The sequence below is a fragment of the Dermacentor variabilis genome, chromosome 1, assembly GCF_050947875.1.
Source record: "Dermacentor variabilis isolate Ectoservices chromosome 1, ASM5094787v1, whole genome shotgun sequence".
Lineage (NCBI taxonomy): Eukaryota > Metazoa > Arthropoda > Arachnida > Ixodida > Ixodidae > Dermacentor > Dermacentor variabilis.
The window spans coordinates 72392239-72411511 of NC_134568.1; the positions used below are offsets into that span (position 1 = coordinate 72392239).

The 19273-nt window shown below is 49.5% G+C and overlaps 1 protein-coding gene across 1 annotated transcript; it reads right to left on the reverse strand.

Annotated features, from left to right (window-relative positions):
• Positions 1-7941: 7941 nt before the first annotated feature.
• LOC142579264 (uncharacterized) lies at positions 7942-10290 on the reverse strand. The gene is made up of 3 exons (XM_075689303.1): positions 10189-10290; positions 8651-9232; positions 7942-8160 (listed from the first exon to the last, which is right to left on the reverse strand). Exons 1-2 carry the CDS (start codon positions 10192-10194, stop codon positions 8654-8656), a joined length of 585 nt encoding a protein of 194 aa, XP_075545418.1. The 5' UTR covers positions 10195-10290; the 3' UTR covers positions 7942-8160; positions 8651-8653.
• Positions 10291-19273: the final 8983 nt, after the last annotated feature.

Consider the following 19273-nt stretch of genomic DNA (forward strand, 5'->3'; position numbering starts at 1 on the left):
TGAAAACACGTATCCTCAGCGCAATGCAAAACAGCTAACAACGCTCGAGCGCACATAGCTTGCTAGAGAGTTTAAGAGAGCACGCATTATTGCCATACTGCAAATATTGCACGTGTACCGCTGTAGAAATAGCCCGCGCCGAGTAACGGCGACTTCGGAGATGACGTAGGCCCTCGTCGGGGCGCGCGAGCACCCAACTGCAGGCACAAATAAAGTTTGCTCCAATCCAATCCAATTAGAAATAGCGACCTTTCTTTTGCAAAAGTGGAGCACCATACTTTTTCAGAAGCCACCACGCGTAACATAAAGCTCTCTGCCCCGAAAGAAATGTGTTCATAGGCCGCATTTCTTAAGGAACCATTTTATTTTCTAACTTCGTCATTGTATCGAACGTGCCTCGCAGCTCGGACGCTGCGGCGTCGCTGTTATCGTTAGCATCACCGCTCATTGCTGCGCATAAAAAAATGCGAAATGAAACTCAGCGTAGCAAATGGGCAGCAGCTGTTTATGGCTTCAAGGCCGCCGTCACTTGCTAATGCGGCTAACAGTGACAACAAAATACGAAGAAAATCAGTCTTTAACAACGTGCAGAAGAGCTTCCTGTGGCCTTACCATGAAACGGTGACGAAGCAGTAATGCCAGACGCTGGCAGAAGAACCCAACAACGATCCTCGGGCGCATTTTACAGAAAGAGCAAAGCGACGGGGCCTGACTATAGCTTCGCACGTGTTGGGCCGGGCCGCCTGTCAAGCTGCTAGCCGCAGTCGCAGCCACAGCCACATTTTTCTCGATGTGCTCTGCCACCTGGCGGAATCGGCGAAGCTCCTTAGCTCGGCCATACTTCTTTCTGTATGGCTCGGCCGCGAAACGGCTCGAGTGTCCACTTTTCTGCGCGACATTTTACTAACGTGAATTCGCTTGTTGTCAGCAAAAACTGTTCGGCTTTTTAGGTGAGCCTATAACCGGTAATATCGCGCACCTCAGGCAAGCAAGCGATAACGAGAAACTGACAAGCACGCGGTTTCTTGGCGCACGCGGAGCAAATTTCGCTGCGTAACGTCACAGGGCACCCGGCGCCATAGCAAACGACGAGGAAAGCGCAGCGCTTGCCGTGCTCATGACATTTGCGCCGACCGACGTCAAGTGGTTTTTGTACGAAAATAATGAACTACTGAAGCACTGATTGGCAACCACTAATAACTTGTTTTCTTTACCTTCATCGATAAGGGACCGCTCTTTCGCTCCAATAGTCGGCACAGCCGACCACGACAAGGTCGGCGTAGTCCCTTTCCGGGAAGTGGTCCGAGTGGAGGCCGTAGCCGTTATACATCTGCTCCCATGTCAGCCCCACCTCCTACCCCCCAGGACTCCCCATTAAGCGTCATTTCGCCATATGTCACATCTGAAAAATGGTCAAAATACAGCGTGGTCATCACTGAAGAACACTTAAAAGCGAATCCTAAGTTCAGAGTACTAAGAAGCGACTAAAATATTCTGTCCTTCTTGGCACAGGTTAAAAAGTGAGGCGAAACTATGCGGTCACATAAGTAACTCAAAGTTTTCGTAATTCAAAACGCAAACGGTGACTGCAACGTAATTGATTTTTTTTAACTTCTGCCGTGCTCATGACCATTGGAAGATGGTAATGTAATAAAAAACTGGTCACCGGAATGCTCTCCAGCGTAACCAGTTTGTGCAGCAAGCATTCAAATACCTTCGGCAGATATAAACTGCAAGTTTTCTACGCGCGGAAAAAAATGAAGAGTAACCGCTAACATATGCCCAAGCGAAATTTCTGTCTGCGCGTATAGAGTAGCATCAACCGGCCAAATAGCTTCGGTTTCTTACAACACCGCAGAAAAATGCGCCACGCCAAACCGAAAAAGATATTCACTAGAAAACAAGCACTGAAGATCTTTCGTTTCGTCCCAACTAGAGCTATTATGCACTTGTTTCCTCATAACGACTGCTGAACAAGTCTGCTTACCTCTCATCCGCTGGGAAACGGAAAAAATTTCGCCCTTTTGTTGCTCCCCGAATTGCCACTTCACACAGCCGCGCAGCTAAGCGTTCTATCCTTTCCTCAGTTTTCCCTAGATTGCTGGAACACTTCCAGGCACAGAAAGAAAGCTTTAAAGTCCAGAGCGCACGAAAATACGTGCACGTGCATAGAAAGCGGCAGGAGCCGCCGAAGCCATAAGAGCGAAAGCGCCGCCCGTTGGCGCAACAAATGAAGCGGCCAAATAAAAACATAAGACGCCAGAAAAGAAAGTAGGCAGAAGCACATTTCATTTCTACACATAATTGCATAACTTCAGTTTATTGATATGTAAATTGAAAAGATAGTGTCACATATGCGAAAGCTATTGAATTTTCCTTCGGCTACCAGTGTCATGGCGACACTTTATTGCCCATACCGAAACTAGCCCCACTGTCCACCCACTGCATAGACTCTGCCCCAAACGCAGTTCGCTCCCAAGATACGGCCGCGCGAATGCGCCCAGCCGCCGCATACGCCTTTGAAGCCGGAGTAGAACAACGCCCCTCTCTCACCTCCCCCCGGTGCCTTACAACGATGGGTGCCTCGCGCGCGACCCGAAGAAGGCGTGCTTCCATCTTGCTCTCCTCCCTTTCGCGCGGATCAGATTGAGCCACGATCGTCGGCTCCCTTCGCACGCTTTCACTCGCACGTAATGTGTTGGGCGTGCGGCGACGGTGTTATATATTATAGCTCAGCGAGCCAGCGGGCCAGCGCAGACGCCATTGCGCATGTTGTACCGCGCATGCGCCCTATTCTATTCACGCGCTCCTTGCTTGTGAGCCGTCTTCTTCACAGTCTCTGGAGGCGATAGTCCCGCCGCTACAGCCCTCCCCCCTCCCCCCCCCCCCCGTGATTACGCTTAACGCTTAAGCATGATTACGCTTAACGTATTATCATCCGGTAATAAGTCCAGGTAAGGTCCACGTAAAGGAGTCCAATAAAATGTGCGGGCGGTGCCGCAGGATCCCCAAGTAGTGACACAGGGCCCATTGTCTGGTGCATTGAGGAAATTGTCGGGTTCACGCAGTCCGAGAGAGACGTACCAGGCTGCACCCACAGCGTAAGTTGTGAGCCAGGCGCAGCCACAGTGATATGCCGTGGTGCGAAATCACGACCTGCCGCAAGTTCTCGTAGATTCTTGGGACAGTAGGAGTCGGAGCTCCGAAAGATGGATATCTGGATGCTCACAACTTGCGTGGAGATAGCACAAGTGTTGGTAGCTCACGTTGTTGACGTAGACGTGATTCTCGAGCTGAAGGAACCAGATGGTAGAGCGGCTACTACAACACTTCGATAGGCCATGCATCCGCTCAAGGTGCGAGCACAGAACATCGAAAGGCTCGCTTGCTGCTGCTTGCGGCGAAATCTCGAATGCCGCTAGCATCGGGTTGCAGCATTCGCTAAAGGCATCGCTAAGGTTGTGCTTGTGGCGCCCCGTTCCTGCGCGAGAGCGAAATTTGCGCCTAGTAGAGCCGGTGGAGAAGCCTCTGAATAGGTGATGAGTGAGGTGCACCCGAAAGGAAAGCGGACAGCTTGCGGGAATGTCCAAGGAAGGAGTGCTGCAGGCCGTAGAATAGCTGAAAGCGCTTGCGTTTGGCCTAGTGAATTACTTGGAAAGAGTCATCGCGCAGCTGCCTTTGCTATGAGGAGGAAGCTCACGGACAGAGTAGAGGTTCGATGGTGCGGCCAGCGCCTGTCAACGATCGACACAGGCGGACGCAGGCGATGTGGAACGACAAAAAAATTTATGGGGTTTTACCTGCCAAAACCAGTTTCTGATTATGAGGCACGCCGTAGTGGAGGACTCCGAAAATTTCGACCACCTGGGCTTCATTAACGTGCACCTAAATCTAAGTACACGGGTGTTTTCGCATTTCGCCCCCATCGAAAATGCGGCCGCCGTGGCCGGGATGATGTGGAACGACAAGGCGCCTAATGATGCGATGGTTCTAATAGCGAGAACTGTTGGGACTGAGCGCTCGAGGTGGTGTAATGAGCAAGAACGGCTGCCCGCAAGTCCTCGTAGAAGTCGCAGCCGGAGCCTGGAACGCATCCGGAGCCTGGAACCTTGTTGAGACGGAACTGGCTATCCAGCTGGATGTACCAGATGTTCAGCATGTCGATGTAGAATTCCCTGACACTCCACAACCGCGGGACAGCTGCCGGACCGCGTGAGGCCACGTCACTCACGCTTGGTGGAGTCAGTGCGCTGGCGCTGACAGCTTGGCTCGGTCGTCCAGGTCACCAATTTGTGGGAGGCGGCACGAAGAGGTGACCGCCGTGGCCATGGTTTATTTAGGCTGGCCTGCCATGGTGCCGCGGAATCTCTGGAGCGTCAGTTAGCGCGGCCACCAAGGTTGAGCGCGCCAGCGTGTTCAATTCTCGCGCTCCTTGCTCGTGTCCCATATTTTACTTCACCGGCTCTGGAGGCAATATGCGCGCCACTACAAGCTTACTTAGCGCACTTTACGAAATGTGAGCGTATCCACTCGCAAGTTTACTTCGTCATATCAGCTTCAACTAATTTAGGCGATCGGTCTACATAATAGAACATTTGACACCACAGCGCTCGTGTATAGTTGGCTGCAAGTTTGATGCGATAAAAATCGTGGCGCCTTTACTATAGCACTCTCTAGCCCCTGCGCGCATACCTATATATTTATGTAGCGGTGCGTGCAATGCCATATAATTTCACGCAATAACAGGGCTTCCTGACTAACCTGCAGCGCCTCCGAGTAGCTTTATCAGCGGACGTACAGCAGAGACGCACGTAAGTAGCAAGTTAAGCAAAGGCGTGCCCGCATCAAGTTACCGCACGCGCAGGCGTCACCATCAAGCACGCAGTCTTACTTTACGAATGCTCTCTGTACAAATAAAACATCTGGGTTTCTAACAATAAGCGGACGTGACTGGCCATTTCAGAGAACTGTTAGCGGTAAACACGCCCTATAGCTGATGTTTACCGCCACAGCGTAAACGTTTGCAGGAGAAAGGAAAAGGCACTTAACGGCGCGTTCTGCATAGTTAGGTCTGACGTAGTTGTATGCCACGCACGCACTTATAACTCCGTGAGATTTAACTAAACCGGATACGCAATCAAAATAAACGATGGTGTAGGTTTAGTCATCGTTTTGGCACCAGTCCGTTTGACAAGGTTGCTAACGGGCACGTTTTGTAGCGAGGTCACGCTGTTGTGGTTATTTTGTGAGTAACTGAATGCCGCAAGCACAGACTACTACTTAGTTCTGACCGGCTCACTTATGTACGTGTAACTTTGTGAACATTAAAAAAAATACGTATATATTGAAGCCCGCACCCGCATTCACACGTATCCAGATGGACGCAAGCAAGCACGTGTACACATACACTCACGCAGAACCTTCCTTGCCATAAGAGTACGCTCACTTTTCTTATATCGCTGCTCAAAGGCTTTTTGAAGTAAAGTTACAATATGAAGAATAAGTTTAGTGTGAAGGTCGTGAATTTAAGGCGGAAAAAATATATTGTGTTTCCACACTGCATCTATAGCTGCCGTAAGGTACGCCGAAAAGCGGCATTTGGTATCGCTCTTTACGAAAGTTTGCGTGCTGCCTAAAGGACCTGCGCACACTTGGGAAATCACTATATATACCATTGAAATATGAAGAAATTTGCGATGTTCTTCGTAGCGCAAGGAATACCTTTCAGAACATCGAGCCATCGTTTGCACGCTGCTGTGCTCGTTCTTTCTCGATAAAACTCGAAGTTGGGTTTTACTCTGTGCAGCTGATTTAGGCAACAGATATTTATTTTATTTTTTTTTACTTTGGCAGACGTTTGGTGGCCATGACAGGCCAATTACTAGCGCTCTTTCCACTGTCATAGCAGCAAGAGAAAGGCTTCCGGTAAATAAGAATTCGCAATATCAAACGTGGAGTCTTTTAATGCGATTAGCACTCTTTGGGGGCCTCAGTCAATTTGCAGTATGCAGGGTTCCTACACCTCCTTTAAATCATTCATAACCGTTGAACTAGGAGAAAGAAATTCAAGGGCCCTTTAAGCTCCTTGAAAATAAATGCTTGAAATTATTTTCTTGAGAAATGGGGTTGAGGGTTGAATGTCGAACATTCCAAGTAGCGAACTCTGCATCGGCGCAATTCTGTTGGCGCTGTTTATTGGGAAACGATCCTACGTGATAAGAAAGGGGAAGTGGAATTCATAAAAAGAGATGTAGGTCGGGCTATTTCTTTTATCTTAAATGGGTGGTCACGGTGAATAGAAACGTAAGCTGGCGATTCCAAATAAATGTCCCTGTTTATGGATGTGCGGTTAAGGTAGAGGTCGCGTAGGAAGGTAATGCGGGCAAGCTTCCACCACGATGACAGATTAGGTTAACCGAGCAAGTTCTTTATTTCTGTAATACTGCTAGGAAAATTACAGTTATCAGACATTAAGCGAGAAGCTTGATTCTGAAACATTTCCAGGCGTTCGGCGAGATTCTGCGTTTGTGAGTCCTATACAGTTCAAGCATACTCGAGAATGGGACAAATGTGTGATAAATATAATCATTCCTTTACTTCTTAAGGGGCACGTCTAAACTTAGCGAATACAGTTGAGAGTGCATGCAGATTTAAGGTTACTTGTTTTGTGTGGCGATTCCAAGTCAGGTCTGATGAAAAGATGACACCTAAATATCTTGCTTGAGTTGTTTGCAGAATGCGCTGGTTATTCAAATAGTAATGGGCTAGAAGTGACTTGCGTTTCCGAGAAAAGCGTATGTATTTGCACTTAGCGATGTTTAAAGACATAGACAACGTGTTGCACCAAGTGTATATTTTGTCATGGTCGGCTTGTAACGCCAATTTATCAGAATCATTATTAATCACTCTATATGTGGCGCAGTCATCTGCGTAAAGCCTGATTTTTGATGTTATGCCGATGTCTCATTATTAAAAACGAGGAATAACAGTGGCCCCAGCACTGACTTCTGAGGGACCTCAGAAGACACAGAAGTCGTCGCTGATTCCATTCCGTTGATCCCAACCACTTGGTAGTGACTGCAGCTGTCGAGGAATGATTCTAGGTAATCCGAGGAAAGACAATTTATAAAATAACAGAACATGCAAAATGTTGTTGAATGATGTTTAAAATCTAGTAATACGCAATGAGTTTCATGACCAAGGTCGAACGATTTGAACAGACCATAATAAAATTCGATTAGTTGTGTGGGGCAAGAATAATCTGCCCTAAAACCGTGTCATTGGTAATACCCAAATAAGTTGAAGGTGATGAAAAATACTGTAATGTACTATACTTTGCAAAGTTTTGCAACGGACACTTCTGAGGGACAACGCAATTGCCAGAGCCTCTTTATTGAATAGGTACAGCGTTGGCCATTTTCCAGTCCTGTGGAAGTGAGCACGTGTTGAGGGATAGATTGTATAATAACTCAAAATACCTAGACAGGACAGAGTCGCAAGACTTTAAAACTACATTTGGGATGTCATCGAGGCCCGGAGCCGAGTTATTACTTACACTTTGTAGCAGTTTTATGATGCCAAAGCCGTCTAATATCATCTGGGGCATAAATTCACACTCGAGGCATAACCAATCCGGTAATTTTTGAGATTTAGAGCGAAAAAAAAAAGAATTGATTCACAATACTGCATGAAGTTGTTCGCCTTATCACTATCCGCAACAGTTGCATCGCTGTGCACAAGCGACGGGATGCCAGTATCATCTTTACGCCTAGATTTGACAAATTCTCAAATTTCTTTCCGTTTTATTTTAATATTGGAGCCAAGAGAAAAAAAGAAGGCATTTTTTATAAGTTTTAGGGTTTAGAAGTTCGGCCTTATTGAGCAGCGCGTTGTGCCAAAGCCTGCATTTATGCAAGGAAAACGAGTCACGCAGACTTGGAATACAAGTGGATACTTTTATTACAAAAATACAATCTCTTTTAAAGAAAGAGCGATTTTACGTACTGTGGCGTTGCATTTTCATTTTTGGTAGCTTGAGCTGAAGTTTCTTCCTCAGCGTTGATGATTTTCTTCTGTCTTGCGGTGGAGTGTGGAAGAGCACGAGAGTAGAGGATGACAGTAGGTGATGTTTAAAAGACGACTAGAGGTGATGCTTCAGACCTGAAACAGTGTCAAAGAAAAATACAGATAAGAAAGAGAAATATTTGGGAATTATTCGCCTGTTACATGAATACAAAGAGCAGACGATTGCTTACACCCTATCTAAGGTGCCCGGTTCTCCAATACCGCAGCAGGCTCTACCGTTATCAAAGTCAACTGCTTCCTGATACCCGCATTGTTTACTTTTTTTATTAACTAAACGGAAACTTGCATATTAATAGGTTCTCCGATGGCTATGGTTCTACCCGTCATACCCCATACCCATACTAGAAGAAATTCTGCATACTAAATCAGTTGGGTTCAGCCAGCACTCAACTTAGAAGAGCTAAGCTCAAAATAAACAAACGCATAAAAACGCTCGATAACACGCGATATCAATAACAATGACGAAAAGCGTGCCAGCGTTTCGCATGCATGGCACCAATTTTCTCTTTGCCACCCATATAAGATAAAGGAGAGTAGTCGATGCCGATAAAGATGGTTTCCTTGCCTTCTAATAGCCGACTCCGCCGACTCCGCCAACGTGGCCGTGGTGCTGGCCTCCGAAACCAGACTTGTGACCCGCGGAGCCACCAGAGAAGCCACCCGCTTGTTGGCCAAAACCGGTTCCGTAGCGATTCGAGTCGGTCTTTGAGAAGCCTGTGTTGGAGCTGTACCCCTGCTGGTTGTTGTAGCCCTGAACGTTCCTAGACGAGTCGCCTCCAGCGAAGCCTGCCGAGCCCTGGTTGTATCCTGCAGCTCCTTGCTTGAAGCCACCTTGGTAGCCTCCGGCAGTTTGCCCGTAGCCGGCTCCATATCCGCCACCGTAGCCGCCACCGTAGCCGCCACCGTAGCCGCCGGCGCCACCACCGTAGCCACCTCCACCGACGGGGCCAACACCTCCGACGCCTCCGTATCCTCCTCCGATTCCGGGTCCGATGCCTCCGCCGTACGCCCCAGGGCCACCATACCCTCCGATGAGACCTCCGCGGCCTTCGACCTTCTCGTCCTTTCCGGCAGCCTTCTCGTCTTTTTTGGCTTCATCGGCGAGGGCAAGGCACGCTACGCCGGCGAACACAGCAAGGCACAGGAGCTGCGGGTGGACAGCGGCAAAACAGTTCATATCAGTGCCTCATTTGACTCATCAAAGCTGCCCTGTAAACTCAAGCTTTTTTTTCGTCCATTCTAGTCATTCATAACATAGAAAGATGCTTCATTTTTTTTTTACTCGCTAGATGGGAGGAGTTGACTATATGTGCATGCTTGTACATGTGTTATTATATTTTTTCTTCGATGGTGCACCTTTACGAGAGTAGAGGTCTGAGCAACGTAAAATTAGATCCTGCTGCTCGTATGAAGCTGTACGAACGACAAGACAAAGATAAATTCAGTCCAGAGGAATAAGCTTCAGATAACGCAAAGACACTTCAATAGAAAAAATTTATATATCAATTCAGGATAATGCAACTGGGAGTACCAGGAGGTCGGCTGGTGCTCTAAATTGCAATGGGTAGTAGATGAGGGCGAAAGAAAAATGTACAATGCACATTTATGACCCCGACCCAGCTTCAACATTTGTGTTTGTGCACGCGAACGTCGGAATGAAAAAAAATTAAAAGAAAATTATAAGCATTGTAGTCAGTGCTCTCTGTCCTCAACATTTAGCCATTTTCAGTGTACAACTGGCTGCTGTGCTATTCAAAAGAGCTCTATAGCAAATGGACACAATATGGCGACTGTTATATACGGACGATAGATAAAGATATCAATTTTAATGAAAAGAAGAAACATAACGTAGAGATATGGAAAATGCGGGAGTGCAAGGGCTGCAGTAAAACCTGGTTAACTCAAGGAGCCTGCGTCACTATTTGTCGCCGCCCCATTTCAATAATAATGCCATCAGAAACCATCATCATCAATGATAAGACCAAAACAACAGTCATCATACAAGCACATCCCTGTTTACTGAGATAAACCGATTCCAACAGCACATTCGTTCAAAGAGAAATCTGCCACGAAAGGTACAAAAAGCGAAACCGCAAATCTCACCTTCATGTTTAAGCAGTGCGCCAGTCGTCTGCGATCAGCGAAATACTATTGACTCGGTCTTTCGGAGCTGATATAAAGCTTTTTGCAGAGCGCACTTGCTTTTATAGACAGGTAGAGATTGTGTGGAGAGAGGTTCCAGAGGAAAAAGAAAGAAAATCTGGGAATCGAGCCACAGGATGACGTCGCGACGCGAGAAAAAGGCGCGCGACACACAAAGATGGACGCAACCACCAGCCACCACCTTTCTCTGCCGCTCACTCACCGGCGTGGCAAGCGGCCACCGGCGTAAGGGTGTAAGGGCGAGGGCTCATTTGGCCTTGCAGGTGCTGTGAGCAGCACGCGGTGGCACGGGCACGAGCATTGGCGCGGAAATCGTGGGTACTCCCCCCCCCTCCCCCCCCCCGTCCAGCCGTCGCCCTTCCCCTGTACTCCTTGGCTGGCTCATGGCGTCCGAGTGCTCACTCGCTCACTTGTTTGCTCCTCGTTTCTTGATTCTCTCTTCTTCTTCTCCCTCGCCCCCGCACCCCATTCAATCGTTCCCGGTGTGGTAATCTCGGGTGGTGTTGTAATCGCACCGCTGGCGCGAGTTGTTGGGAACTCGGCGCTGACGCCCGTTGTTGCACCCGGGTCGCAGGCCCCAAGGGTAGCGTTGGCCTGGCGGCCTGGGGTACAACTGGAAGCATCCGAAGGTCCCGGCAAAGCATGAGTCGACTGGTAACAACAAAACAACTTGTTTATTCTAACATCGCAAAGAGTTGGCGGTCAGGTTGACCGAAGTAGAGAGACGGGAGTGCACTTTACTCAACAGAAGAAATCGGAGCCCTCTCTTGGCGTCCGGGGGCAGCTGCTTTTATACTCTCGCAGTTGAGGGCAAGAAGGAACCCCTCTATAGACGAGCACGTGACGGTGCCGCTCGGGAACAATGGGATAAGGTGGCGCAGCGTCGTGTCGGCGCCACTCGGACCCCCCCTTGCTTCACAGTTGTTGGGAGCTCCTCTCCCCGGCTGCCGCGCTTCGACAAGCGTGGGCACAATGGGAAGAGAAGGAGGAGCAGCCGTCGTGTCGGCGCCGCTCGGACCCCCTTGCTTCACAGTTGTTGGGAGCTCCTCTCCCCGGCTGCCGCGCTTCGACAAGCGTGGGCACCAATATGCACATACACTCACACACGCACATGAAGACACGTGGCATCGGAACATGCCTGGACGCGCTTGGCGGGGAGGCGTAGCGGCGGCGCTGAACGGGCCAAAAATGTCTGCCGCTTTGAACGAAGCCCTGGCGTCTGTTGTATCTTCGCCGGCTTTACCGCGCGTCGTAGGCGAAACGTAACAGACCGCCCCGCCGGGGGAAGGAGATCCCGATGGTCAGGGGACTGCATCCGCTGTCCGGAGGGATGTCGCTCGATGATGCTCATAACCGAAGTCGGGCGTCCCTCGACGTTTCTTGAGCGCAGCGCACAGAGAAGGCCTCGTTCTCTCGTTCAGGTTCGCACGGGACACTGCAAAGTGACTTCGGGAGAGTTCATATTTTTGTTCTCGTTCCCGGCAAGCGTTAGAACTACGCTGAAACTCAGCCGCACTCAGCCTCACTAAGCCCTGCCAGGCTCTTTCCCCTTTTATACCACTGCCTAGTTCCTTACAGTAGTCTAGCAGCACTCAGAACGCGTCCACAAATTGGAAAATTGCACTAGAAAGCATATCATCACTTTGAAACACTAAACAAAAGCAATATGTTAAAAATCCTGCCTCAGGAAGAAAAACATCAGTAACAAATAATTTTGAGGCTGATTCCTACGTTAGGGGCTTCGACTTAAGCCATCGGCGTTACCGTTGAGACTCCCCTTTTTGTAACGCACCTCAAAGGAATATTGTTGCAAAGCGAGGCTCCAGCGCAGGAGGCGGCCATTTTTGGGAGAGATGGTCTGCAGCCATTGGAGAGGGCAGTGATCCGTCTCAATGATAAACCTCGAGCCGGCTAGATAGCATGACAATTTCTGAACGGCCCACACGAGACATGCACACTCTTTCTCGGTGGCGCTATACGCCTGCTCACGACTGGTCAGCTTACGACTAGCATACAGGACGGGGTGTTCTACTTCTCCATTTTCCCGTTGGCACAGTACAACGTCCATGCCTTGCTCACTAGCATCGCACTGAACAACGAACCCTTTTGTATAGTCTGGCGATCGTAGCACCGGCTGGCTTGTTAGGGCACTCTTTAGGGCGCTAAAAGCTCTTTCCTTTGTCTCGTCCCAGACGACTGTTTGCGGCTCTGTCTTTCTTAGAGCATCCGTCAGGGGAGCCGCGATATCAGAGTACCTGGGGATGTACCTCTGATAGTAGCCGGCGACACCTAAGAACGACCGAATATCGGTCTTCGTGCGCGGTTGCGGGAAGTCTCGCACAGCGGCCACCTTTATTTCAGAGGGGCGGCGACGACCCTGACCAATCATGTGACCGAGGTAGACAACCTCGGCCTGTGCTAACTGGCACTTAGGAGCCTTGACTGTCAAGCCCGCTTCGCGCAGGCGGGTTAGCACCGCCCGCAAGTGTGCCATATGCTCAGACCAGGATGCGGAGAATATCGCTACGTCGTCTAGATACGGTAAAGCGAATTCTTGCTGTCCCCGCAACACTTTATCCATGAGGCTTGAAAAACAGTATGGCGCGTTCTTCAAACCAAAACTCAACACTTTAGGACGGAATGTTCCCATTGGTGAAATGAACGCCGCATACCTACTAGCCTCTTCTGTAAGTGGAACCTGCCAATAACCCCTGACAAGATCTAGGGTGGAAATAAACTGAGCGCTACTAACTTTCTCAAGGCGCTCCTCGATGTTAGGGATCGGATAAATTTGATCCTTAGTGATGGAATTAAGCCTGCGGTAGTCGACGCAAGGACGAGGTTCCTTGACCGGTACCTCAACTAAAATCAAAGGGGAGGTATAATCACTCTCACCTGCCTCAATAACACCGAGCTGTAGCATTTTCTTTACCTCAGCCTCCATAATATCGCTCTGGCGGGGTGACAGCCGATACGCCTTGGATCGTACTGGCTCTGGGGAGGTAAGTTCTATATCATGAGTAAGGACAGAAGTCCTACCAGGCCTCTCAGAGAACAGACCTTGAAACTCTTGTAAGAGCTGGTGTAGTTCGGTTTTCTGCTCAGGCGACAGCGATGCTCCACTGACTAAGTCACTAATGACCTGATCGGTGTCTTTCCTGTTCGTCACTGAGTTTAGTCCCGGAAGCTCGACCGGAAGCTCTTCAGGAATGTTTACCATCATGCACACCACTGCTTCCCTTTGTCTATAAGGTTTGAGCAGATTACAGTGGTAAACTTGCTGTGCTTTCCACTTTCCTGGCAGACTCACCACGTAGTTAACGTCCGACAGTTTCTGAACAATTCGTGCTGGGCCCTCCCACTGCACGTCTAGTTTGTTGTTTAGCGATGTGCGCAATATCATGACCTCATCGCCCACCTCAAAACGACGGGCCCTGGCGGTCCGATCATAATAAACCTTGGCCCTCTGCTGGGCCTTTGCCATTGCTTCACCTGACAACTCCTGTGCCCTTCTTAAGCGTTCGAGGAGCCTAAGCACGTACTCCACCACGACTGGGTCGTCGCCCCTGCCTTCCCACGATTCTCGAAGCATGCGAAGCGGAGACCGAAGCGAGCGACCGTACACCAGCTCAGCTGGCGAAAACCCCGTAGCCGCATGCGGCGCGGTCCGTAATGCAAACATCACCCCAGGCAGACACAGCTCCCAGTCAGTTTGATGTTCAAAACACAATGCTCTCAACACGCGCTTCATGACGGAGTGGAGCTTCTCAACGGAATTCGACTGTGGGTGGTACACTGAGCTGTGTAACAGCTTTACCCCACACCTTTCGAGAAAAGTTGTCGTCAAAGCGCTAGTAAACACTGTGCCCTGATCTGATTGGATTTCCGCAGGAAAACCAACTCGCGCAAATATGGACAGTAGTGCATTGATTATTTCAACTGAGCTGAGTTTTTTAAGCGGCACTGCTTCAGGGAACTTTGTCGCTGGGCAGATCACAGTCAAAATGTGTCTGTACCCCGTGGCTGTTACCGGCAGAGGTCCCACTGTATCAATAACGAGCCGTCTAAAAGGCTCCGTAATGATAGGTACCAACCTCAACGGCGCCCTCGATTTGTCCCCTGGTTTACCCACCCGCTGACAGGTGTCACATGTCCTCACGAAATGGTCTGCGTCCCGAAAACACCCTGGCCAATAGTACTCTTGCAAGAGACGGTCCTTAGTTTTCTTAACTCCAAGGTGTCCGGACCACGAACCCCCGTGCGACAAGCGCAACAGATCCTGACGATAGCATTGAGGCACGATCAGCTGATCGAACTCCACTCCTCTGCGGTCTAGATACTTCCGGTACAGGACTCCACCTCTTTCCACAAAGCGAGCATTTTTCTTGGCGATACCTTCCTTGACAATGCAGCGTATGTTTTCTAGGCTGCCATCCTTCTTTTGCTCGGCTATCAAAGCCGACCGGCTGACTTTTAGCAACCAATTAAGTCCGTCTGACGTAGGCGCGATGAGCAAATCTGCAGATAGCTCTTCTAACTTTCCCTTATCGGGCATTTCCTCTCCAGTATCTGGTGCCTTTAACGTTACAGATTCAATTTTATTCAGTTCGGGCGTGCTCTGAATATCAGCTGGCTGCGCCTCTGACCCTTACTCATTGTTTGATAACGTCGGCCCCGCAACTACCGCCTTTGCAGCGAGCTCCCGAACCTTCGATCTGGTTAAGGCCTGAACGCTAGCCTCACCAAACAAAAGCCCCTTCTCGCGCAGGAGGTGATCGGACCTGTTCGAAAATAGGTACGGGTACTGGGGGGGCAGCATAGATGACACTGCGGCCTCCGTTTCAAGTGCTCCGAAAGGTCCTTCAATAAGCACTTTTGCTACGGGCAGACACACACTATGAGCTTCCACGGCTTGCTTGATCCATGCGCACTCGCCCGTGAACATATGGGGTTCTACGTAAGAGGGGTGAACTACATCCATTGTAGCTGCGGAATCGCGAAGCACTCGGCACTCTTTCCCGTTCACGAGGAAGTCTCGCATGTAAGGCTCGAGAAGCTTCATGTTCTCGTCAGTGCTGCATATTGACAAAAACACAACTTTTGGTTTTGTTTCCGGACACTGCGCCGAAAAGTGACCCGGCTTCTGGCACGTATAACAAACGCGCGCTTGCCTCATCTCGAACCGCTTTCTGTCCGGACACTGCGCCGAAAAGTGACCCGGCTTCTGGCACGTGTAACACACGCGCGCTTGCCTCATCTCGAACCGCTTTCTGCGTTCGGCTGCCGCCGTCTCCTTACGTTCTGTCGGACTGCTTTCACTCGCATCCGCACTACGTGTGTTCCCCTTTGCTCTCATGGGTGTGAACTTTGGCCTCTCAAACTTGGAGCCAAATTCACCCTTTTGACCGTCCTTAGCTCCGCGAGCCCGACGCGTCACAAACTCCTCGGCTAGCTCAGCGGCTCTAGCCACCGTACTAACGTCTGGCCTATCCAAGACCCAGTACCGCACGTTCTCAGGTAACCGACTATAAAACTGTTCTAGCCCGAAACACTGCAGAACTTTATCGTGGTCACCAAACGCTTTCTCTTCTTTGAGCCACTCCTGCATGTTTGACATAAGCCTGTACGCAAACTCTGTGTATGACTCACTTCTGCCTTTCTCATTTTCCCGAAACTTCCGACGGAACGCCTCCGCTGACAGTCTGTACTTTTTTAGCAGACTCGATTTCACTTTGTCGAAATCCTCTGCCTCCTCTCTATCCAAGCGAGCGACTACGTCGGCCGCCTCGCCGGGTAACAAAGTGAGCAAGCGCTGTGGCCACGTTTCCCGAGAGAACCCCTGCTTCTCGCACGTTCGCTCAAAGTTAACCAGGAACAAACCAATGTCCTCTCCAAGCTTAAACGGCCGCATCAGGTCAGTCATTTTGAACAATACGCGTTCTCCTGCACCGTGTGCCTGACTTCCATTACGAGCGCGTTCCATCTCTACCTCGAGACGCTTCATTTCCAAAGCGTGTTCGCGCTCTTCTTTTTTCTCTTGTTGCTCTCGCTCTTTTTGTTCTTTAAGTTCGCGCTCCTGTTTCTCTTTTTGCTCTTTAAGTTCGCGCTCCTGTCTTTTTGACCTCTCCTCAATAGTCTCAAGGCATTCCGACAGCTCGTCATCTTCAGCCTCTAACTCAAGAATAGCCTTTAGCAGTTCTGGTTTTCTGAGTTTGTCCGAGACATCCAGACCCAACTCTCTTGCAAGCTCCAGCAATTTCGGTTTGCGCAACGACTTCAAATCCATGGCTGCTCTGAATGCTGCTTTCTCTACTGCCTAATATTGTCTTGCCGCAAACTAACCCGGCAGCAACGACAACCACAATTACCAGCTCCGTTTCTGACACTAACAAAAGCCTGGCAAAGCTCAGAAGAAGAAAGTCCCGCACTCACCAAACCTCGCAGCCAAGAATTCCGCGCAGTCGTTCCGCTGCAGGCAACCAGTCATCACACAGGGCTCGTTGCACTGCTCCCGGATGGTCGTTGAGCTGCTCAGCATACAGTCAACTGCATCTCTTCGCTGCTGGCCTCCGTTGTCGCGATCTCACCGCTGGCAGACAGTTGTCGGAATCGCACCGCTGGCGCGAGTTGTTGGGAACTCGGCGCTGACGCCCGTTGTTGCACCTGGGTCGCAAGCCCCAAGGGTAGCGTTGGCCTGGCGGCCTGGGGTACAACTGGAAGCATCCGAAGGTCCCGGCAAAGCCTGAGTCGACTGGTAACAACAAAACAACTTGTTTATTCTAACATCGCAAAGAGTTGGCGGTCAGGTTGACCGAAGTTGAGAGTCGGGAGTGCACTTTACTCAACAGAAGAAATCGGAGCCCTCTCTTGGCGTCCGGGGGCAGCTGCTTTTATACTCTCGCAGTTGAGGGCAAGAAGGAACCCCTCTATAGACGAGCACGTGACGGTGCCGCTCGGGCACAATGGGATAATGTGGCGCAGCGTCGTGTCGGCGCCACTCGGACCCCCCTTGCTTCACAGTTGTTGGGAGCTCCTCTCCCCGGCTGCCGCGCTTCGACAAGCGTGGGCACAATGGGAAGAGAAGGAGGAGCAGCCGTCGTGTCGGCGCCGCTCGGACCCCCTTGCTTCACAGTTGTTGGGAGCTCCTCTCCCCGGCTGCCGCGCTTCGACAAGCGTGGGCACAATGGGAAGAGAAGGAGGAGCAGCCGTCGTGTCGGCGCCGCTCGGACCCCCTTGCTTCACAGTTGTTGGGAGCTCCTCTCCCCGGCTGCCGCGCTTCGACAAGCGTGGGCACCAATATGCACATACACTCACACACGCACATGAAGACACGTGGCATCGGAACATGCCTGGACGCGCTTGGCGGGGAGGCGTAGCGGCGGCGCCGAACGGGCCAAAAATGTCTGCCGCTTTGAACGAAGCCCTGGCGTCTGTTGTATCTTCGCCGGCTTTACCGCGCGTCGTAGGCGAAACGTAACAGTGGTCCTTTCCCAGCGAAATGCAAACCACTAAGTACGAGCGAAGGTTAGATAAATTATTATGTGATTGTGTCTCATGCATAATTTATGCTATGTTACGAAGCATTGTCCTGTGACGACTATGTACGGTCCGCACAAGCCGTTGCAGAGTTCACGGCAATAAAGACTAGATCATCTCCAATTACAGAAAAGAACCGATGTGCGCGAAGCTAGGAATGAGGGACAAAAAAACCGAGAATCCCGGAATCTAAGCCGGAAAGAAGTGGCTTTAGGAACGGGAAACCTGGGTTACGCTATTGGGGCATGAGTCTACTCGGTGGTAAATAAAAGAGAAAAAGTCTTCATGAGGTAGATTTTTTCCCAATTGCTCAATACACGACCTGTGCACATACTGAGGGTACGTCAAACGTATCTGAAACCATAAAACGGAACGAATTCGGTTTCTGAAGCGCACATCAGACGAGGGAAATCCCGAAATGAAATGCGTAATTTAGTAGATTCCTGTCTTTTAATAAATATCTGAGAAAATTACGAAAAACATTTTTCTCGGACTGTTGAACGCGAAAGTTAATTATCTGTGACATAGCTAACGTGTTCTTAGAAAAAAAAACGGTGAAGAAATTATTTACGGTAGGAAACCTCCTCTCGGGGGGCTCCGACGCGTCGCGCTTGCTGAACTCTCCTTCACCAGTAACCCTGCGGAAGAATAGCTATAATATTTCGTTCGTTTAATTTGATAATATATCTGTGAAGCTTGTTACGTGGAACAAATTACAATTCGTCTTTTCCAGGTGCACTATTCAACACGTCTTCCATACTTGGGCTACAGCGCCGTCCCAGTGCAAGGATTGATTTCGCTTGGTCCATTCCCTTCTTATCGCCTACCGTACACGGCCAGACAATCCCGTTAATAACATGGACGGAGCGCCGATCGGATCAATGACCATGGCCGAAAATGAATAGCATTGAAACGGAATGGTTGCATTACACTGGCCTGGATATAAATGCTCAAATAGTTCATTTAAGATGTCCACTAATGACACTTTTGATTATTTACTGATGGATTGATGAATTGATGAAAGTGATGAAACCTGACATTGGTGATGTGATATATGTGCTCATCAAAAATCGTCATACAAGCACCAGTTTCGAGATATCCATTCCAATAATACTCGAAACTACACGCTGGCCAAGTTAATGATCTTCCAAAAGCCTCCATTACGCACTGTGCGTCCAAACTAAATAGGACGCAAATGCGTTGGTTATAAAATTTCGGGAATGAATATTTGGAAGCTGCTAGTCTTAAGATTCTTGTTCTTCTGGTATTAAAATTAGGAATCTTCCTTCATGAAAATTCAAAATGTGTTGTAAAGAGAATAATATGCAAGCTAATTAGCGGTTCATTGTCTAACTGAGCATTCCAATTTTTTTTCGTTCGAGCAATGTCTGCTTCTTCCAGTAATTCAAGTGCACGGAAGTGAGCTATTTGCTACTGACGATTTTAAAGCATCTCTTAGAGAAATGAATAGGGGCCGAATTAACTCAGG